Source organism: Dipodomys ordii, unplaced genomic scaffold (genome assembly GCF_000151885.1).
Source record: "Dipodomys ordii isolate 6190 unplaced genomic scaffold, Dord_2.0 Scaffold26, whole genome shotgun sequence".
In the NCBI taxonomy this organism is placed as follows: domain Eukaryota; kingdom Metazoa; phylum Chordata; class Mammalia; order Rodentia; family Heteromyidae; genus Dipodomys; species Dipodomys ordii.
Genome location: NW_012267242.1, coordinates 14533299 through 14556726, shown reverse-complemented (window position 1 = coordinate 14556726; position 23428 = coordinate 14533299). Strand labels below are relative to the sequence as shown.

General features: G+C 48.4%; 1 protein-coding gene across 1 annotated transcript in view; it reads right to left on the bottom strand.

The window, feature by feature from the left end:
* Positions 1 to 18721, bottom strand: part of Il6r (interleukin 6 receptor) — a 47446-nt gene extending 28725 nt beyond the window's left edge. Inside the window, exons 1-6 of the mRNA XM_013015031.1 lie at positions 18670 to 18721; positions 11580 to 11816; positions 10133 to 10256; positions 4953 to 5131; positions 4374 to 4540; positions 3808 to 3949 (exon numbers count right to left, since the gene is read on the bottom strand). Coding sequence (XP_012870485.1) covers positions 3808 to 3949; positions 4374 to 4540; positions 4953 to 5131; positions 10133 to 10256; positions 11580 to 11816; positions 18670 to 18721 — 901 coding nt within the window. The remainder of the gene's footprint in view (positions 1 to 3807; positions 3950 to 4373; positions 4541 to 4952; positions 5132 to 10132; positions 10257 to 11579; positions 11817 to 18669) is intronic.
* Between the last annotated feature and the right edge of the window lie 4707 nt (positions 18722 to 23428).

Sequence of the window (23428 nt, the reverse complement as noted above, 5' to 3'; positions counted from 1 at the left end):
CTTTTTTCTTTTTGCTTATGTGGTGCTGAGGAATTGAACCCAAGGCCTCAGGCATGCAAGGCAAGCGCTCTACCACTGAGCCACCTTCCCAGCCCTCTTTCTTGCTTTTGAGTTTTTATTTTGTTTTGTTTTGCTGGTCCAGAGTCTTGAACTCAAGGCCTGGATGCTGTCCCTGAGCTTTTGTATTCAAGGCTAGTGTTCTATCACTTAAGCCACAGCTCTACTTTTGGCTTTTTGGTAGTTAATTGGAGATAAGAGTCTCAAGGACTTTCTTTTCCCAGGCTGACTTCAAACCATGATCCTCGGCTCTCAGCCTTCTGAGTACCTAGGATTACAGGTGTGAGCCACCAGCTCCTGGCAAGGACCTAGAGGTTTTTGTCTGGCCAGCCTTGACCATCATACTTCCACTTAAACCATGTAGCTAGGATGACAGGCATGGGCCAGCACACTCAGCTTGTATGTAGCGGGGGGCGGGTTGAGATGACATCTCACTAACTTCTTTTTGTCTGGGCTGGCCTCAAACTGCTATCCTCCTCATTTCCACCTCACTGAGTAGCTGAGATTACAGGTGTGAGCCACTGCTCTCAGCTATGCCATACCTTTTTTTTTTTTTTTCCCCAGTCGTAGGGCTTGAACTCTGGGCCTGGGCACTGTCCCTGAGCTCTTTAGCTCAAGGCGAGCACTCTACCACTTGAGCCACAGTGCCACTTCCGGTTTTCTAGTGGTTTATTGGAGATAAGAGTCTCAGGGACTTTCCTGCTCAGTCTGGCTTTGAACCTCGATCCTCAGATCTCAGCCTCCTGAGTAGCTAGAATTACAGGCGTGAGCCACCGGCGCCGGGCTCCATACCATTTTTTTTTGGGGGGGGGTTCGGTCGTGGGGCCTGAACTCTGGGCCTGGGCACTGTCCCTCAGCTCTTCAGCTCAGGCTAGCGCTCTACCACTTGAGCCACAGCACCACTTCCGGCTTTTTTCTTTTTGCTTAGGTGGTGCTGAGGAATCGAACCCAGAGCCTCAGGCATGCAAGGCAAGCACTCTACCACTGAGCCACCTTCCCAGCCCCTCCATACCATTTTTAAAGAACATTTTTTCCCAGTAGACAAAAAAATCATTAAAAGGCAGGATTCTCACTTGATAGATGACAAGATTTGAGGCTCTAAGAGACTAACTTTGCTGATGTCATCCAACCCAGTTCCAAGTCTAATGCTCTTCCTATGACCTCTGTCCCTAAAGGTGCTTGGGGTCAGTAAGCCCATGGCCAGCATAGTGAGTGCATCAACACTGTGAACCGCCCAGCCATACCTGATCAGCTAGGCACTCCTCATCCCCGCCCTTCCGCCCACCCTCCCCAGTTCCTAATCTAAACCCCTCTGGCCTCAGAATCACCCAAGTTCCTCTTGCTCTGTCCCAAGTTGAGAGGCAAGTGGTAGGTTTCCCTCTGGTCTGTCTTCACCCCTGAATATAACGCTGTCTTCAAAAGCAATCAGAATAGGATGAGGAGCAGCTGCCTGAGGAGAAGAAATCAAATATTCTGCCTGCACTCAGCCAGCTACACCAGCACTGGCCCCGAGGCTAGAAACCTGAGATTGTTCCCAGAGCTGGCAGCTGGCCCCTGCCATGTCCTCCGTGCCTTCCAGCAGAGGAAAGATGGGGGAAAAAATCACTGGGCTTAGTGGTAGATGAGCAGACTGGTGAGGAACCCACACACCATCTAACACACAGCCTGCGAAGAGGAGCACAAGAGGCAGGTCTTCCTAGAACTCCAGGAGAGTTTCAGAGACACATCAGGTCCACCCAGAGAACAAAGCAAGGACCAGAGAGACCAAGTATCCACCCACAGATCAGTGGATACACAAAATGTGCTACTTCTGTACAATAGAACATTATTCAACCTGCAAAAGGAAGGCACTTTGCACATATGCCATAGTATGAATGAACCTTAAAGATATTATTTTAAGCCAGACAGAGGACAAATCCTTACAATCCCATTACTTGAAGTATCTAGAGCAAACTCAGAAACCAAGTAGCATGGTGGCTGCAGAGGCTAGAGAAAGGGCTGATGACTGCCCAGTTGCTTAAAGGATTTGGAACTCCAATTTTGCAAGATGAAAAACATGCTGGGCATCAACAGTGTGATGACTGAAAAACATTGTGAGGACTTAATGTCACTGAACTTATACGTGTGTGTGTGTGTGTGTGTGTGTGTGTGTGTGTGTGTACTGGTGTTAGGACTTAAACTCAAGGCCTGGTCACTGTCCCTTAGTTTGTTTTTTACTCAAAGATAGCACTCTACCACTTGAACCACACCTCTACTTCTGGCTTTTGCTGCCTAACTTGAGGTAAGAGTCTCACAGAAGCTGGGCACTACTGGCTCATGCCTTAATTCTAGCTACTCAGGAGGCTGAGATCTGAGGATCATGGTTCAAAGCCAACCCAGGCAGGAAAGTCTGTGAGACTCTTACACCAATTAACCACCAGAAAACTGGAAGTGACACTGTGACTCAAAGTGGTAGAGCACTTGCGTTGAGCAAAAGAGCTAAGGGACAGTGCCTAGGCTCTGAGTTCAAGCCCCACAACAACAACAACAAAAAATAGTCTTACAGGGCTGGGAAGGTGGCTCAGTGGTAGAGCGCTTGCTTTGCATGCATGAGGCCCTGAGTTCGATTCCTCAGCACCACATAAGCAAAAAGGAAAAAGCCGGAAGTGGCACTGTGGCTCAAGTGGTAGAGCGCCCGCCTTGAGCTGAAGAGCTGAGAGACAGCGCCCAGGCCCAGAGTTCAGGTCCCCACGACTGGACCAAAAAAAAAAAAAGAGTCTTACAGAGTCTTCTGCCTGGTCTGGCTTTGAACTGTGGTCCTCAGATCTCAACCTCCTGAGTAACTAGGATTACAGGCGGGAGCCATTGTTGTCCAGTATAATATGCCTATAATCTTTTATGGCTCTTCCCATCCACTATGAGTGGGCCTATCTTCACCTCTTCTTCCAGCTGCCTGCCCCACCCCTACCCCACCCAGTCTGTACTGGCCTACCACAAGTGAGAAGTGTTGGGGAACCAAGGGCTCAGTCACCAATCATATCAACTGTCGAGCACTTTAGTGTGGCCATCCTAGACTCTCCAGGCCTTATGTCAACTGCATTATGGATTCATCCAAGACCAAGCAGGCAAATACTCTTGCTCGCATAACTTCAGAAACTTGAGCAGATAAATAGAGTTGCTGTTGTTTTTTGGTTTGGGGTTTGGTTTTGTTGTTGTTGTTGGGTTTTTGTTTGTTTGTTTTGCCAGGTCTGCAGCTTGAACTCAGGGCTGGGCACTGTCGCTGAAACAGTGCTCAAGACTAGCACTCTATCTCTAGAGCCACAGCTTTTTTTGAGTAGCTTATTGGAGGGTCTCACAAGGAGCCGGGCGCCGTTGGCTCATGCCTGTAATCCTAGCTACTCAAGAGGTAAGATCTGAAGATCACAGTTCTGAGCCAGCCCGGGCAGGAAAGTCCATGAGATTCTTATCTCCAATAAACCACTAAAAAACTGGAAGTAGCGCTGTGGCTCAAGCGGTAGAGCGCTTGCCTTGAGCTGAAGAATGCAGGGACAGTGTCCAAACCCAGAGTTCAAGCCCCACAACCGACCAAAAAAAGTCTCACAAGGGACTTTTCTGCCCAGGCTGGCTGCAAACCACAATCCTCAGATCTCAGCCTCTTGAGAAGCTAGGATTAAGGGTGTGCACCATAGTCACATTTTAAGCACTTGCTTGGGGGTGACTTGTCACATAGCAAAGCTGAAAAGCGCCCATCCTCCCTCCACACCAAGGTACCTGTCCAAGGAGTGCCAAGGACCTCCTGGCTCCAGTTGCTCCACTGGCCGAGCCCAAACTCCTCCTGGGCTCGGAGCTGCACCACGTGCCTTGTACCACGCAAGGCATCCTGGATGATGCAGCGATACTGAGAACTTCTGATCTGAGGAAGGGAGACACAGTGACTCTGGGTAGGTAGGCCCTGATGAGCAGGGAGACATGCCCTCAGCCACCCAGCCCTCACACCAAACTGGAGGCTGAGAGCAAGACAGAGTTGCCCTGAGCCACACACCCTGAAGCTATAGATCACTACACCAACCTCATCCACTAGAATAGCCTGAGAGCCACAGCCCTTGCACGCTCATATCCCACATCTCCCCCTGCCCTTTCAAACGGGCCTCTCAAGAGGAGACCCGCCTGGCATTAATTATTCCCGTCTTGTAAATGAGACAAACCAAGGCTCATAAGGTCAAATGACTTAAAAATTCAACACCGTGCAGGGAGGAAAGTACAAAGCATGACCTGGAAACCTGCTATCCCCAAGGGTCTAGAGTGCTTTTTTGCTTAGAAGTAGAAGATGAATTTACCAGCCATGTGGTGAATGACTTTGACCACTCAGCCCGGTATCGGAGTTCAAAATGGAGCCTGTAGAAGTCTGAGTTCCAGGAGTGGGGATCTTGCCAGGTGACATTGAGCCAGCGGGGGTTTCCAGGCATGGCAGTGACTTTGATGTTGGTGGGAGGATCGGGCTTCACTGTGGGAAAAGTGAGGCTTCAATGAAGCAGCCAGCAGCGTACAGAGAAGCGTGACAATTGTCCAGTCAGAACCCCAGCCTCAGAGTCTTCTCCATGAATAGCAAAGCCATGTCCTTAGTGGACACTGGTGGCTCTTGCCTGTAATCTTAGCTACCCTGGAAGCTGAGGTCTGAGGAACACAGTTCAAAGCCAGCGCAGGCAAGAAAGTCTGAGAGACTTTCATCTCCAATGAACCAGCAAAAAGGCAGGAACGGGAGGTGTGGCTCAAGTGGTAGGGCACCAATCTTGAGCAAAAAAGTTAAGGGTGTGCATGAGGCCCTGAGTTCAAATGCCAATATGAGCACCAAAAAAAAAAAATAGGGGTGGAATATTAAGTTAAATAATAAGCTGCAGAAGGGGAGAGCTACTTACGGATTGTATAACCACGGAATGCCTTATTTTCACTCAACTTGCTGCCCACACTGTTGGCGATGCACATGGTCACTGAATGCAAAGACTGGTCCCCCTCTGGGATGGCCAACTGGCAGGAGAACTTCTGGGACTCTTGAAAATACTGGCATGGCTCCTGGAAGTACACCGGGCCATTCTGACTGTGGACACAACAGAAGGTCAGTGCTCTATCACTTTCTCTCTCTTTTTTTTTCCAAGAGAGGCCAGGCCCAAGGGTTAGAAGCTCAGGCTCTGAAGTCTAATCCCAGGGTTTAAATCCCAGCAGCAGACTACACACATTTAAGGTTGCTTTTTTGTCACCCCCAACACTTAGCTTTTGTGGCTTCAAGCAAGTTATTCAACCTCTGAGTCTCTGTCTTGTCATTTGAAAATGGGAATACGATGAGTACCTCTCTAATAAGGGTTCTTTTACAGTTCACTGTATCAGCAAGGAAGCTGAGGTAGAAGGATTGTGAGTTCAAGGCCACCCGAGGCTACAGAGTGAGACTTTGTCTCAAACAGAAAAAAAAGAAGAGGAGAGAGAGAGAGAGAGAGAGAAGGAAAAAAGGAAAGGAGGGAAAGTGGGAAGGAAGGAGGAAAGAAAGAAAAGAAGGAAGGAAGGAAGGAAAGAAAGAAAGAAGGAAAGAAAGAAAGAACGAGAAAAAAAGTGGTGATGGTATAAAACCTCTAGCACCAGGAATAGTGGAGGATTAAGGGGAGAAGAAAACAAGTGCTGAGGGTCTGGGAAGGTGGCTCAGTGGTAGAGCACTTGCCTTGCATGCTCAAGGCCCTGGGTTCGATTCCTCAGCACCACATAAGCAAAAAGAAAAAAAAAACCAGAAGTGGCACTGTGGCTCAGGTGGTAGAGTGCTAGCCTTGAGCTGAAGAGCTGAGGGACAGCGCCCAGGCCCAGAGTTCAGGCCCCACGACCGGACCCCCAAGAAAAGAAAAGAAAACCAGTGCTGGAGGAGAGAGCTCAGTCTATCACTTAGGCATTAAATTAGGATGTGGTAAGCTGAGCCTTCAAGCCAGGGCCTGTGCTCTAGGAGCCACGGGCTATGCATTAGTGATTCCGGAGAGCCATGCCCCTGCCTCCCGGCTCTTGATAAAAGACTTGCCCTCAGAGTAGGAGGCGCCCTGGCAAAGCTTTTGCATTACGAAGCCCTGCATGTGAAATGGGTTCAAAAGGCCAGGCAGTGACAGGGCTTCAGGCAACTAAGTCCAGTAACCCATTCTGGGTGCTAAAGACACTTGAGTGAGTCAGATGCCATCTCTCCTGACCTGGAAGCCTGAAGGCTTGCTCACTTCCGGTGCACCTTGGTATTTGAGTCCACAGCAGTGCGTGCGTGCGGGCAGCCACATGTGCGGGCAACCACTTTCCCTAGGTCAAGTCACTGTCTCTGCAGTGGGTTTGAGCTCTGGGCCCAGGCTGTGTCTAGCACCTGGGACAATCAGCCTTCTAGAAAGGATTCCCTAGTCCTTGCAGTGTGAGTTAATGCTGCCTTCAGGCTCCTAGCCCACCTAACCTGAGAAGGCAGATTGGCATTGGAAGGCAGAGCCCATCCTATTCCTCTCTCCTCTTTCCCACTGCCTCCAGCAGGGATCCTGTCCCAAGGCAGATGCTCAACTTTCCACACTATGTAGGGAAGCAATGTGATGGGGTGAGGATGGGAAGGTAGGCAGGCACCATCAGCCTTCACTTCCCTAGGGTTCTCTAGATTGTTGTCTAGATTCCAAAGCAGATCTTACAGCACCTAAAGCTGCTGACAGGCAAGGGTGGGGGAGTGGAGCTAAAGACCCTGTTCCTGTTCCCTGGCCCCATTTCCCTGTCAACAAGGTCCTCTAGGTGAGCTGGGCAAAGGGTGAAAGCCTCCAGGGCTGATCTGGGAGCTATCAGCCTCTGAGGAAAACACACTGGATGATCTCCAATCCCAAACATTGTGTATCTAAACCCAGCCAGGCTGTGAGGCGTTCTGATCTCGACTTTGGGGTGGGGAGTGGAATGTGCTAACAGTTCTCCTGGCAGCTGCGATATTTGCAGATGGGTGACTGGCACTTTTCTGCACAGTGATGCCAGGCAGGCTTCCTAGCAATTCTTTGGAGACAGACACAAACGGAAACCCAACTGTGTTGAATCACACCTCTGTTTTTTTAATCAAGGCTGGCACTTGACTACTTGAGCCATGCCTCCAGCCCGGTTTTTGGCTGGTTATTCTGGAAATGCAGTCTGTGGACTTTTCTGACCCAGTTTGTTTTATGCTCTCATGACTCCATTCACAGCACTGAGCTTTGGGGAATGCACATTAAAAAGTAATGCAGGTCTAGTCAGACACAAAGCAGTGGTAACTGAAATCACTAAGTGATTAAGGATTAGTGTATTCAGCATGGAGGACTAAAGGATGATTCACCACCTGGGAAAGATGACACAAGATATCATCAGGCTACTCAGAATGGCACAATTTCAAACTTAAGAATTGCTTATTTCAGCCGGGAACTGGTGGCTCACGCCTGTAATCCTAGCTACTCAGGAGACTAAGATCTGAGAACCTCAGTTCAAAGCCAGTCAGGGCACAAAAGTACATGAGACTCTTATCTCCAATAAACCACCAGAAAACAGGAAGTGGCACTGTGGCTCAAGTGATTGAGCGCTCGCCTTGAGCTGAAGAGCTCAAGGACAGTGCCCAGGCCCAGAGTTCAAGCCCCATGACCAACAAATGAACAAACAAACAAATTGCTTATTTCTAGAATTTTCCACTTAATATTTTTGTACCAATTGACTGAGGGTGACTGACACCAAGGAAATTGAAGAATGTGAAAAAAATCTCTAGCTATTAAAGACTACTGCACTCTGATGACTGAACTCAGACAATTCTAAACATCTAGCACCTGTCATTCTAGCCACAAAGGTGGCTGAGATCCAAAGGATAACACTTCCAGGTTGGCCCAAGCAAACAAGCTCACAAGATCCCAACCCAACAGAAAAAGCTGAGCATGGTAGCATGAGCTTATCATCTGAGCTATGGCTGAAAGGGTAAAGATCATGACAGGCCCAGGCAAAAAGATCCTCTCTCTCTCTCTCTCTCTCTCTCTCTCACACACACACACACACACACACCAGCACAAAGGGCTGCAGGAGCTGGGTGCCAGAGGTTCACTCCTGAAATCCTAGCTACTCAGGAGGCTGAGATCTGAAGATCGTGGTCTGAAGCTAGCCTAGGTAGGAAAGTCTATTCAAGTCTCATCTCCAATTAACTATGAAAAAGCTGAAAGTGTTTCTGTGACTCAAGTGGTAATAGCCTGGAGCAAAAAAGCTAAGGAAAATTAGCCAGGCCCTAAATTCAAGCTCTAGGACTGGCGCGCACACACACATACACACAAAGCAAGAGCCTGCAGATATGTCTTCAAAGTAGAGCACTTATCCGGGCGCCAGTGGCTCATGCCTATAATCCTAGCTACTCAGGAGGCTGAGATCTGGGATCTGAGATCTGAGGCTGGTTCAAAGCCAGCCCTGGCAGAAAAGTACATGGGACTCTTATCTCCAATAAACCACCAGAAAACCCAAAGTGGTGCGGTGGCTCAAGTAGTTTAGTGCTAGCCCTGAGCTAAAGTGCTGAGGTGCAACACCCAGGCCCAGAGTTCAAGCCCCTGACCAAAAAATAAAATAAAATAAAAGTAGAGCACCTATCTTGCAAGCATGAATCCCTGAATTCAAACCTCAGTACAGGGACTGGGAATGGGGCTTAGTGGTAGAGTGCTTGCCTAGCATGCATGAAACCCTGGGTTCAATTCCTCAGTACTTCATAAACAGAAAAGGCTGGAAGTGGTACTGTGGCTCAAGTGATAGTATGCTAGCCTTGAGCAAAAGAGGCTCATGGACAGTGCCAGGCTGAGTTCAAGCCTCAGGACTGGCAAAATAATAATATAATAATAATAATAACAATAATAATAATAACCTCAGTACAAAAAAAATCAAAGAAAGAGCTGGGCACTGGTGGCTCACATCTGTAATCCTGACTTAGCTACTCAGGAAGCTGAGATCTGAAGGTCCTGATTCAAAGCCAGCCAGGACGGGCAAGTCTGTGAGACTCTTATCCACAATTAACCACCAAAAAAACAGAAGCAGAGCTATGGCTCAAAGTGGTAGAGCCCTAGCCTTGAGCAAAAAAGCTCAGTGACAGTGCCTAGGCCCTGAGTTCATAATGAAGGAAGGAAGGAAGGAAGCAAGGAAGCAAGGAAGGAAGGAAGGAAGGAAAGAAGGAAGGAAGGAAAAGAAAAGAAAAGAAAAGAAAACCATAAACTTCTAAACTAAGAGACTTTGACTTGGGAGCAAAGTCAGGCAAAACTGCTAAGCAGTGATCAAGATCTCCCACCTCTGCTCCATACTTGGCTAATCTCACCTTAGGTCTCCAGCTTTGTGACATCTTCCATTGACAGGTCAGGGACTCCATTCAGGCAGGGCATCTGTCCTCACTGCTCTAGGCCCCAACTCCCCACCCAAGACTACTTCCTGTCTCCTTACCTTTCTAATGGAAAAAGGCTGTTATGCTCACAGGATCAAGACACTGATAAAGGCCTCCCCACTCCATTTGCATCTTCTTCCGAGCAAGGGACAGTCATTAAAAGCAGACTGGATTCCCAGTGAACCACAGACTATCTAGATGACCTTAAACAAATCAACCCATCTGTCTGAACCTCAGTTTCTCTGTTAAGAGACAATATACTAGCCACTTCCCTGTAGGTGCGTGACAGCTGGAGTTCTCAATTCCCAGTGCCCAGCCCAAAAGAAGAGCTCATTTTCCTCCCCCTTGCTTATCCTACAGGAATCATGTCCTTTTCTTTTCTTTTCTTTTCTTTTGTCGGTCGTGGGGCTTGAACTCTGGGCCTGGGCGCTGTCCCTCAGCTCTTCAGCTCAAGGCAAGTGCTCTACCACTTGAGCTACAGCGCCACTTCCTCATTTCCTTTTCTTTTCTCTTCTGGTGGTGCTTGGAGTTGAACGGATGGCCTCACGTATGCTATTACCTCTGGCTCCAGTCCCAGAAATTATTTTCTGCTGATAAAATTTTGGAATCCCTAGCCAGTCAGTTAAAGAGGGTTCCTTTAAGAGCCCCCCCCACACACACACACACCGCTCTGCGCCCTCAGGCTCTGCCTAGGCTACTTACAACTTTTCCACGAACAGTACAGCCTCGGTCATTGGGGAAGGGGCGCTCTGAGGACTCCACTCACAAGTAACATTTTGGATGAGGCTCTTCCGGAAGCAGAAGAGCTGGGGTCTCCTGGGAGGAACTGAAAGGAAAACACAGCAGGCTGAGGATACACTCGGCTTCCTGGGAGCACTCTGCCCTGCACCACTGCTGAACCGAAGAGCCCGGCAAGAAGATGCTGGAATGGGAGGTGAGGTACCACCTTCAGACTCCTGTCTAAAGGAGAGGGGAGCCTGGCACTGGTGGCTCACTGCTATAATCCTAGCTACTCAGGAGGCTGAGATGTGAGGATGGAGGTTTGAAGCCAGCCTGGGCAGGAAAGTCCATAAGACCCTTATCTCCAACTTACTACCAGAAAAGCAGGAAGTAGAGCTTTGGCTCAAGTAGTAGAGTACTACCCTTGAGTACAAAAGATCGGGGACAGCATCCAGGCCCTGAGTTCAAGCTCCAGGACCAGCCCACGCATGTGGAAATGTGGGGACGGGGAGGTAGATTCATACAACGTGGCTAAGCAAGTCCCAGCCTCCTTTCACTTTCCTGACCTCTAAAATGAACTGATAGTGTTGTAATAATATAGCTTTCCCTCCCCAGGTTACACAACAGGCAAGCAAGAAAGTGCATTGAGCCAGGCACAGGTGGCTCCTGCCTGTACTCCTAGCTACTAAGGAGGGTAAGATCTGAGGATCTCGATTCAAAGCCAGCCAGGGCAGGAAAGTCCATGAGACTTTTATCTCCAATAACCCCGCCAGAAATCCAGGAGTGGCACTGTGGCTCAAATGGTAGAGCGCTAGCCTTGAGCTGAATTGCTAAGGGACAGCGCCCAGGCCTAGAATTCAAGGCCCACAACTGATCCCCACTCCCCCCAAAAAAAGAGAACTCAGTATATGCTATGCACGGTGTGTGTGTAAGTTTATTTAATCTTTATAGCATTAAGATCAGGTAATAAAATTACTTTCATTTTGCCAAAGGAATCAGAGGCAGGGAAGTTTAGTTGTATTGGAAAGGAGCAGGATTCAAACCTAGGCTGCTGGGCTCCAAGCCAATCTACCATTAGGCCAGTCAAACCATATCCATCAGTAGCCCTAGGCCCTAACCCAGCAGGAACTTCCTTTAGTACTTCCCTGGCAGATATCAGTGTACCTTTTTCCCTAAATTCTTGGGCCAAAGAAATAACAGGAGCTTAAATGGGATATCTTCCCACTTTTTCTGCTTATGTGGTGCTGCGGAATCGAACCCAGAGCCTTATGCATGCAAGGCAAGCACTCTACCACTGAGCCACCTTCCCAGTCTCTAAATGGGAAATCTTTAGATGGGAAATCCTTCTGGAATGCACAGCACCACATTTCTTATGGACCTTGGAGTTATCCTGAGAACCAGGTACAAGAGCTCTGCAAACATAACTCACCATCCACCAATAAGTGCACAGTTCCTGCCAGGTGGCCGTCCAGGTAGCATGAATAGTTCCCAGTGTCACTGAGCTCCACTGACCTCAGAAGCAGCCTCTTTCCCACACCAGCCCACCTTTTGTGTGGTGAGCCGGCGAGCAGCCAGTGAACAGTGGTATTGTCTGAAAGTTCTTCCACTGGGCAGGTCAGGGTGACACTGGCCCCTGGCAGGCTGGTCAACACGTCACTTGGTGCCTCTGAGAAGAGAAAACACTCGGTGAACCACAGCCACCTGAAAATGGCACTGTTTCTGACTTGAAGGGGCCAAGGAAGCCTCTGTATCATACCTTCAGATTCCACCCAAGGCCCGGCTCACATCATCTCTGTCTGGATGCGGACAATGGCCTCCAGTACTCTCCTCAACCCACCCAACTGCTCCAGTTTACCCTCTTAAGCCATAATCCCACCACCCCGTCTCTTGATTAGAAAACCCTTGGGCACAGTGACTCAAACCTGTAGTTCTGACTTGTTGGAAGGCAGAAATCCAGAGGATTGCAGATCCAGGCCAGCCAAGGCAGAAAAGTTCACTAAGACATCATCTCAACCAATGGCTGGTTCAGTGGCATAAGCTTGCTATTCCAAGCATAGTGGGCTAGGCGCAGTGCTTGTACCTATCATCCCAGCAACCAAGGGACGCACAAAATAGGAGGACCACAGTACAGGCTAAACTAGACATAGAGACCCTATGCCAAAATAAACAGACACAAAAGGGGGCTGGCAGAGTGATTGAAGTGATAGAGCACCTGCTTAGCAAGCATGAAGCCATGAGCTTAAACCTCAGTGCTGCCAAAAAAAGAAAGAGAGAGAGAAAGAGAAGGGGAAAGGGAAAGGCAAGGCAAGACAAAGCAAGGCAAGGCTTCAATTTAAGGGCCTGCCACTGTCTTTTGGTTTTTTTTTTTTGGGGGGGGGTCCGGTCGTGGGGCCTGAACTCTGGGCCTGGGCACTATCCCTCAGCTCTTCAGCTCAAGGCTAGCGCTCTACCACTTGAGCCACAGCACCAGTTCTGGCTTTTTTCTTTTTGCTTATGTGGTGCTGAGGAATCAAACCCAGGGCCTCATGCATGCAAGACAAGCGCTCTACCACTGAGCCACCTTCCCAGCCCCAGGCCTGCCACTGTCTTCAGAATGAAGCCCAAGAGGTTCTGCATAGCCCAGGGGACATTCCTCCTGCCCCTGCTGGTTCAGAGGCCTCATCTCTTGACATCCCTTTAAAAGATCCAGAGTGTCTCTCTCTCTCTCTCTCTCTCTCTCAGGCTCCATTGTGCCTCTTCCCCCACACCATTCCCCAGGACAGTGGCTCCTATTTTGTATCTCAGCCTGGACATCCTTTCTCCAGAGGCTTCCCCTGTTCCCTAGCTGGACTGGGCACCAGTATATCACCCATCACATGCTGTTACATGATTACCATGTCCAAGTCTGTCTTCCCCTCAGGACTCCAAACCCCACAAGAATAGACACCATGTTTTATTTAGTACCTCAATGATTGCCTTGCACATGGCAGGAGCCCACTAAGAAACTGACAAATTAATGAGTAAATGAGTGAATGGGTGAATGAATGAATGTGTCAAGGAATTAATTCCAGGTACCCAAGGAGGACTCCTGGAATACATGAGTAGTCACAGAGTCTTTACTGGTCCATTTGAGAGATGTCCACAGACATAGAAGAATCAGGAATCAAGTACAGGGTCACCAACAGCTGTACAGGCGTGCGGCTGCATAGCTAGCAGGTGAACCAGGTCTTCTGATTCTCTGCTCCAGGCTCTTTCCAGAACCGGACACCTCCCTAGTCTATACTACTGTTAGTATTGTTTTTATCCTAGGGAAAAATAGGGAAGAAAAAAAAAAGAGCATTCCTCATCTTCTGGAGAAAAAAAAAAAATATATATATATATATATATATTCCTCATCCCTACACACACACTTGCTACTACTCTAGGGGAAAAAAAAGATTAAAGATTAAAGAAACATACTGTTTTGTGGTTACAGATTCACAGAATCTAAGATAAAAATTAGCCACACTTCAACCCACAAACTGGGGGAAACTCTTCACCAGCTATTTAATAGATAAAGGATTAATATCCAAACTATACAGACAACTCAAAACATTAAACAAGGCCGGGCATTGGTGGCTTACGCCTAGCTACTCAGGAGGCTGAAATCTGAGGATCACGTTTCAAAGCCAGCCCAGGCAGGAAACTCAGTGAGACTCTTATCTCCAATAAACCACCCAGAAAACTAGAAGTGGTGCTGTGGCTCAAATGATAGAGTGCTTGCCTTGAAGAGCTGATAGTGCCCAGGCCCAGAGTTCAAGGCCCATGACCAACAAAAAATAAACAGCTGATGCCGGTGGTTCACACCTGTAATCCTAGCTACTCAGGAGGCTGTGATCTGAGAATCGCGGTTCAAAGCCAGCCCGGGCAGGAAAGTCCTTGAGACTTATCTCCAATAAACCACTAGAAAACTGGAAGTGGCACTGTGGCTCAAGAGGTAGAGCATTCTCCTTGAGCTGAAGAGCCCAGGAACAGCGCCCAAACCCAGAGTTCAAGCCCCATGACTGACCAATAAATAAATAAATAGACTAACCCAATGAATAAATTAGCAAGTGAGGTAAGCAATTCTCAAAAAAGACACATAAATGCCTAATAGATAGATGAAAAATGCCCACCATTCTTAGCCATAAAGGAAATGCAAATCAAAACTACACTAAAATTTCATCTCATCCCAGTAAGGTAGCGATCATCAAGAAAACAAGCCATAGCCAAATAAATGCCAGTGGCTCTTATCTGTAATCCTAGCTACTCAGGAGGCTGAGATCTGAGCATTACATTTCAAAGCCAGCCTAGGCAGGAAAATCTGTAAGGCTTTTACCTTTAATTAACTACAAAAGGAAAAAGTGGGAAGTGGAGCTATAAGTCAAGTTGTAAAGCACTAGCTTTGATCAAAAAAGCTCAGAGACAGCACCCAATGTCCAGGCCCTTAGTTCAAGCCCCAGAACTGACAAGCACATATACGCATGTGTGTGCGTGTGTGCATACACACACATACACATATGCTAGTGAACACAGAAGGAAGAGCAGGATAGTGAGCCCTTATACACTGTTGGTGGGAATATAAATTAATGCAACCTATGGAAATCAGGGTTTCTCAAAAAACTAAAGCCAACCACTGGTGGCCCATGCCTATAGTCCTGGCTACTCAGGAGGCTAGCATCTGAGGATCAAAGTTCAAATTCAGCACAGGCAGACAAATCTGAGATTCTTATCTCCAGTTAACTAGTAAAATTCTGGAAGGGAAGGATAGAGTAGCAACCATGAGGGAAAAAGAATGAAAGACCCTGAGTTCAAGTCAGAGTACTAGCATACACACCACACACACACACACACACACACACGCCTAACTTCTTTAGGCCCATCAATAAAGTTAATGCAACTGAGAAAATAGAGGCCAGGGAGCATGTTAAGGACATTTTGGTCCTACAGGCTAAACAGATATGTACATATTAGCACGTAGCAGCAATACATCTGACCATTGGTTTTAGAAAAGCCAACAGTTGACTGAGTACCTAACCTCCCCCCAGCAGTGCTCCTGGGACTGAGGACAAGCATCCAAGTGTCTCTCCTGGAGCTAAGTCTTCCTGCTTGGGAGGAGTTTTTACCTCCTGCAGCCTGTAACTCCTCCCTCTTTATCCCAGAGGAGAGAGTAAGGCTCCATAATTCTCTGGTGGACCAGACTGAATCCAGCAGAGGCTGGCTACCTCCAACAGACACAGGCCCATTAAGGATGAACATGGAAGAAGCAGAGACAGCTTCTGTGTGGCATCAGTCCCACAACATGGGGTGAGAGTCCTCTACCTGAGCATACCCTATTTGAGGCTAGCAGAAAAGAGACAGACGCAAGACCACAGTGACAGCCACTTAGCTAACGTTTTCTCTCTTCCCCAACAGGGCTCTGGATTTGTAGGGTGGAAAAAAGAAAAAACAGTTGACTGTCATCAAGAAGCCAGCATTTGGGGAGGTTTCTTGGACCCCTCTGGCTTCACTTTTCCCCACAGCGAGGCCCTCTCTCTGTCCTTTGTGCAAGCCAAGATGTGAGGAGGCCGCAGCAGCCAGCAAGGTGGAGGACACGGATGAAGTATCAGCATGCTCCTGACTGCACAAGACACATTCCACTGAGGGAAGTAAAGGGAGGAATTCTATGCCTACAGGGCTTCAAGGAATCATCAAAATAAACCCCTAATTCCAAGCTGGGCATTGGTGGTTCATGCCTGAGTAACCTAGATACTCAAGAGGCTGAAATCTAAGGATCACAATTCAAAGTCAGACTGGGCAGGAAAGTCCATGAGATTCTTAATCCATTTAGCTAGCAAAAAAAAAGCCAGAAGTAGAGCTGTGGCACAAGTGGTAGGGTGCCAGCCTTGAGTGAAAAAGACTGTACCTAAAAGGGGAGCACCCAAGCCTTGAGTTCAAACCCTAGTGCCAACACAAACCAACCAACAAGGCAGGTTAGGAGCAGCAAGCTAAACCCAAAGACAGAGAACCAATGTGCATCCAAGTCCAAGGACCATGGACAGCTCATCATTTCTTACACACTTTTCTTTCCTTTTTTTTTTGGGTCCGGTCGTGGGGTCTGAACTCTGGGCCTGGGCGCTGTCCCTCAGCTCTTCAGCTCAAGGCTAGCGCTCTACCACTTGAGCCACAGCTCCATTTCCGGCTTTTTTCTGCTTCTGTGGTGCTGAGGAATCGAACCCAGGGCCTCATGCATGGGAGGCAAGCGCTCTATCACTGAGCCACCTTCCCAGCCCCACTTTTCATAGCCAGAGTGATGGGCCACAGCAGGCTGATTCAGCCAACCACAGACCACGGGTCCCACGGTGGACCGTCCCAAAACCATAACAAAGCTGAACAGTTCCTGTTGTCCAGAGCAGTTGGAGCCATCATAAGGTTGAACACCAACACGTTATTCACCTGTTTGTGGGGATGCCATGTGAACAAATCTACTGAGCTTCCAGCCATATGAAGGAGGGAACCACACGGGGGGGGGGGAGGGGAGCAGGGCTCAGTGGTAGTTATGCGTCCATCATTATTTCAGAATGTACTGTTATTTACTATTTTTTCTGTTTTTGTTTTGTTTTGTATGGTGTGTGTGTGTGTGTGTGTGTGTGTGTGTGTGTGTGTGTGTGTGTGTATGCTGGTCCTAGGATTTGAACTCAGGGTCTATGTCCCTGAGCTTTTTTGCTCAAGCCTAGCACTCTACTGGCTTGTGCCACAGCTCTGATTCCAACTTCTGGTGGCTAATTGGAGATAAGAGTCTCACACACAAATATGCAGTAGACATGTTATGTGCTGGCACAACATAGTGTGTGTGTGTGTATGTGTGTGTGTGTGTGTGTGTGTGTGTGTTCTGGAGCTTGAACTCAGGGCCTTTATGCTCTTGCTTGGCTTTTTCACTCAAGTCTGGCACCCTACCAATTGAGCCACATCTCCATTTCTGGCTTTTTGCTGGAGAGAAGAGTATCACAGACTTTTCTGCCCATGCTGCTTGATCCTCAGATCTCAGCCTCCTGAGTAGCTAGGATTACAGGCGTGAGCCACTGGCCTTGAGAGGACACATCAAGTGACTGACCTACGCCATCTAGTTTTGTGCAATTCTACGGCAGCCACACAACCAGTGGGTGCCACATCTCTCAGGAAATGTCCCCATCATTAAGTGATACATGACTGTGTTCAGGCCCCCACTTCCCAGGATGCCACAGATCCTGCTGCACTGAAGAATCCAGTAAGCACTTCATCCATATTTGCTTGATGTAGGATACCTGAGTGGTGCCCACGGGGACAGAGTCTGCACACCGACAGCCCCATGATGGGGGACACAGTGGCCCTGTGTCTATTGTCCCCTGCATTGTGCAGTGGGCAGACCTTGCACTGAGGTCCAGAGAAGCCAGCTTTTCACCACCAGGAGATGCTGAGGCAGGAAAACGAGTCTGGAGTCTCTTGTGTCTGCCTCTGCCATTTCCAGAAAGAAACATGTCATTTTCCTAACCCTTCTTTTCCAGACACAAGCCCTTGGGTGTTTGGTGGCTTACTGACCACATGAACAATGGCAGGGGCTCTTCTATCACTGCCCTCACTAACAGCAGGAGTTCGTGTGGGGGGTGGATGGGAGGAGAGGCGGGTGTTCAGAACAACATCAAATAAAAAGACTTTCTCTTCCCTTCTACAAAAGCAGAGCTTCGGGGAGGAACATAATGGCCACTTCCTTTGCCAAGGAACTTGAGTAATGCTTTCTGAATCTTTGAAACTGAGTCACTGGTTGGTGTGTGTTGATCTTTTTTTCTTTTTAATAGGGAGCGATTAATTATAAACCACCCATTGGCAAGAATTGCCAGTCATAGCCTTGCTTCAAAACATATTTTTTCTGAGACCTGGAAACAATGCTGTGTTAACTTTGCTCTTAAAAGCATTGTACATCAAATGATCCCAAGAGTACTCATAGAGGAAATGAACATAAGAAGGTTGTCTAAGGGCAGTTCAGCATCTGACTAGCAAGCATGAGGCCCTGAGTCCAAATCCCAGTATCATGATAGCACTGGCCCTCTCATCCACCTACCTGCTCACCTCTGTTTCCTGACCCACTTCTGAGCAGTGACACCGGGTAGCAGTGGGTGAATCTCAGGATTGAGTGGATCTTTGAAGAGGAGGAAGTACCCTCCTAGGACCTCTGCCTCCCCAAAGATGAGACTAGAGGGATTTTTTTTCCTCTATCTTTGTTTTCTGAGACAGAGATTATGTTATCCACACAGGCCTTGAACTCCTGGGCTCAAGCAATCCTTCTACCTTAGCCTCCCATTAGCTGGGATGTGCCATTTAATTAGCTACAGCATGTACCACCACCTTTGGATTTTCTGTGGTTTTTATATTTTCTACAAGTTGCTTGTCCTTATAATGGAAACACTAGGTAGCCTGGGCCTGTCCCATTTATTACTCGAGGAGGAAAGGGTAGGGAGCATTGGAGATAAGAGGGGATTTCTCAAGATAAGCAGCTTCCAAATTACCTTCAGGCCAGAGTGCTCCCATCTTGCCCTCACAAAGTTCTTTGTGTCCCATGCTGGACTCTGCTCCCTCAGCTCATCCTTCCTTGTACATCTGACTCCCAGCTGGCAAAGGTCCCATCCTTAGTTTATCCTCAGTTCCTCCCTTCTGTCCTTTAAGAGCCCCATAGGAAAAAAAAAAAAAAAAGGGCCAAAGGGAAGAGACCCAGCAAGAACCAGGTGAGGGCATGTTGCTGGGAGCACCCCTTCTTACAAGTCAGGCCTCCACACAACCAGAGCCTGGCATGTGTACCCAGTGCAAGGAATGGCAGGCACTACATGAGCTGCAATTCAGCCAAGAGTATCTAGCATCTGCCCTTGAGCGATTGCTTAGCCTTTTGGAGCCAGGATTGCCAGCTTGTGCCTGCTCCTCCTGAAAAATTCAAGAATGTTTGTATATCATCTTATGCAAGGCCAGAAGTTCCTAAGCCAAGAAGAAGAAGTAAGAGTCACTGTATATCTAAAATAAATATCCCCAATAAAGCTAGGCAATGGAGGCTCATGCCTGTAATCCAAACTAACTCAGGAGCCTAAGATCTGAGCACTGAGGTTCCAAGCCAGCCCAGGCAGAAAAGATTGAGGCTCTTATCTCTAGTTAACCACCAAAAAGCAAGAAGTAGAGGTATGGCTCAAGTGGTCCAGCACCAGCCTTGAGGGAAAAAGCTAGAGGAGAGCACTGAGGCCCTGAGTTCAAGCTCCAATACCAACATGTGCCAGAGTGTGCTCACGCGCATGCGCGCACACACACACACACACACACACACACACACACACACACACACATATACATACCCCAAAATAAAGAAATAAACAAGTAAATCTCTAACAAGGAGCAAGAAAAAGGAATAAATCATCCTAAAACAGGGAAGTGAGATTTGAGCAATATCTTGAGAAGTGAGTGGGAATTTGATAGGCAGAGCTACCGGGGGTGGCATATCAGAAAGAAGGAACTTTGCTGGGTGTTGTTGGCTCACACCTGCAATCCAAGAGGCTGAGATCTGAGGATCATGTTTCCAAGCCAGCCCGAGCAGGAAAGGCTATGAGATTTGATCTCCAATTGACCACCCCCAAACCAGAAGTGAAGCTGTGGATCAAAGTGGTAGAGTGCTAGCCTTGAGCACAAAAGCTCAGGGACAGTGCCCAGGCCCTGATTCAAACCCCAGGACTGACACAAAAAGAAAAGAAAAGGAAAAAAAGAAAGAAGGAACTCCATAGAGAAAGGCATACTAAAATAAGTGTTCTAGACAGCACTGCGGTCTACAGAGTCTGTAACACAGGAAGACAAGATGAGGGGGAATAGATAGGGCGTGAGACCCTGTCTATCTCAGCCTCTTGCTGGTCAGCTGACTCGGCTTCCTGCTTTCCTTTCCTTCCCCCATCATCTTGAGGATGAACTAACTCTGCCCCTAGCTACTAGTGCACCATAAAGCATCACAGAGGAGGAAGGGAGGGAGAAAGGAGCATCCAGGAACTGAGGCTTCTTACTTTCTGCCAAGACCAATGTCACAAGGACTGAGGGAGGAACTAATCCTGGGTTCCTACTGGGACACTGTAGATTTGTTGGTAGTGCCTCACCTGGGACTGAGGATCAGGAAAGGAGACTGAGTTGCCAAAGTATCTTTGTACCACCACCGCCACCCCAGATAGATTTGTTGTCTGTTGTGGCTTAACTAGTTGGGTGGAGTTGGATTTCCACAAAAGTTTTGCCTTGTTTTGTTCTTTAATATAAATTGCATCTCTGAGAGCAAGAGGCCATGTGGTGTAGAGGAAATAACTCTGCATGTGGTGTAGAGGAAACAGCTCTTGCCTCTGACTTGTAGGCAGCCGTGGGCACGTCTGCCCAGGCAGGATCTGCTCGTGTGAAAACAAAGGTTCTGATCATGATCTGAACTCTGTGGTCTAGCCTGCCACTAATTCTCCCAAATCATCAGCTCTCAGAGGACAAGAAAAGCATCTGTTTACTTCAGACAATGAATTCCCAGCTTAAAATACTTAATCCATCAATTTATTATTTTTAATAGGTGATGGCTTAAAGGCAGAGAGGTGAGTGATCAGATCATCCCGAAGCCTTGAGACAAATTCTTCTTTCCCTAGCCTTCCACTCCTCAAAAGGAGAACTTGAATTCTGGTAAATCCCAACCCACAATTCTACAACTCCAGCTCCAGTAGCTGTAACCCCTTACCCTGGAGCACTGGACACCATCATAGCCCATGTACCTTTCCCACTGGGACTTCTCAACAGAGCTCTGAGAAGTGGGGCTCCCCTCCCCACGAAGGATTTCAGGTTGGGTGCCAGAAAACCAAATAATTTTGTTGTTGCTCTAATTTTTTCCCCTTTTCACATAAACTTGTAAATGCCAATAACAAGAGAAAAACACACAGACCAAGACACACATTTCTCAATTCTCTTACAGCTTACTGCTGCTCTTGCCAGCAAAAACAAGTTCAGCTTCCCAGCCCCATTTATGTAAGCAGGGAGCCAGCTGCCTGGCCTGCCATGGAACACACGGCCTTCACTTGGGTCTGCTAATCCCATCTACTGCTCTTAACAGAGACCTGGGGGCCAGCTGGCCACCAGGATACCACCAAGCCTCTCAGGTTGCAGGAACACAGGGTTTCAGACAAGGTCACAGAGGAGCCAAAGGCCCCTTCTCAGCACTGAAGCCCTTGATCTGGAAGGAGATGGGTATCAAGAGGTTGCCAGGAGAGTTGGGCACCTCAGGTTCAAAAGGAAACAAATACACTTTGGTCCCTGAGGGCTAGGACAGGTTCCCCTTATTCCCAGTCACCTTTCCTTGCATTTTCTATTTAAGGACCAGAGAATGTGATAATGTCCCATTGGAAGTCAGCCTTCTGATATGTGTTAAGAACCATAAACTATCATTATAGAGTGCTCCCTTTAACACTGGGGTACTTTACCCAAATGTAGTCTGCTCCGTGCAGCAACCTTCCAGGGAGGGAGACTCAAACCCATCCCACTGTTGGAGTAGCAGAGATCAGAGAAATGAAGGAACTGGCTGTCATTCACACAGCTCGGGGGAAGAGCAGGGGGTATGCTGGGCCTTAGTGTGGATGGCCGGAGCCTCTCTCAGACCTGGCCAGGTAACTCTCTGGGACCCTCCCCAGCTACCCCACTAGGAAGGAACCCTGAGTATTGAAGGGAATATCTAGTGGGGAGGGAGCCTCTTCCTCATAGCCAGTTGTACCTAGTGGGACTCTGGGGATTTCCCTGGAGAGTCCAGAGTCACACCCTTGAGCTTTCTCCGCCTGCTCTGTACCAACAGTATTTGTGTGTTGAGCTGCAGCTTAAATCTACTCAGGCCAAGAGCATGGCAGGTCAAGATTAGGCTCTGAAATATGGCCCCTGCTGCCTCCTCTAACCCTCTTCCAAATTCACTTACATTAGCCACTGCTGCACTCCCACCCCGCCCACTAATGTGTTTGTACTTCTTGTACCTGCTCGTATTTGCCTCATGTTTGGCAGAGTCAGTATTTACCTTGGCTCAGCTTTCCTCTCCATCCACACCACAAGAGGCTCATAAACCACTGGGAGAAAGGCCAGGGGGTGAGGGGACCCGAGAGGAGTCCTTTAGGCCCCCAAAAAGGTAAGGCTGGGTGTTGACTGGGGGGACCCATGCGTGGGACCTGTTGTTCCAGGGGAGCACTTGCCCTCCCCTGGCAACAGGCAGAGATCACTCCATGGCCTGGAACCAAGAAGATTGGCAGGGGTCACCGCTCAGAGATTATAAATTAATTAGAGGGAAAGGTATTCAAAGGCAGGGAGGACAACCCTACCCCACCCAACCCCCATCTGGCCTCTTAAAGAGATTAGAGCTGGCACTGTAAGCCAGCCCAAGCTGGACCTGAGCAGAAAAGCATTGGTTCCCTAGAGGTCTGTCCTGGGACCTTGGTCTACAAAGCCACCAAGAGGAGGCGCTGTGGCTGGGAGTGGGTGCTGAGATAAGGCAACTACTTGAAGACCCAAAAGCCTTTGTGGAGGGCCCAGAAGTGTGGGCTGTCAGTGTGCCATGTGGCCAGGACTGGACCCCTGGGCTCTGGACTCTCTACTACCCTCAGCCCTCCTTGGAGTACAACACGATGTCTGGCTTCTCAGCTCTGACTGTGTCTTAACTAGGTGCCTGGCCATGGTCAAGAGTTCCTGGAAGGTAGGAGGAGAGGGGCAAGAAAAAGGGACCTGATGTATGTCCCCCTTCCCCTCCAGGCCATATCTACCTGTCACCACCCTCCTCTGCCCCCACACCCATCTCTAGATAGCAGGAAGAAAAGCTCCAGATTTGAAAAGTCACAATGGGAGGCACCTCCCCCCCCCACTCCCTCTCCCTCTACTTTCCCTTCCTCCTCCCCCTCCCCCTCTGAGGCTCCTGGACTAAAGTTCTTACTCTGAGGTGTAGTTCCACGTGGATGTGGTGTTGGTGAAGATTCCTGGAGCTGCCCACTCTGTTAGGCGACATAACACACTGCCAATAATACACACACACACACACACACACACACACACACACGCAGCTCACTCTACTACCTCTCAAAGGAAGCAGATCGGAGGTGCATTGGGCACACCCTCCTTCCCTGACACTTGGGTACCCAGATTTCCTGCCCAGCTCATCCTTCTTATGACAAGAGCTCCAGACTCTGCTTCTAGCTACAAAGACGTCAGTGCTCCCTAAACTAATCTCAAATAAAAATACCAACACGACCTTTTTAT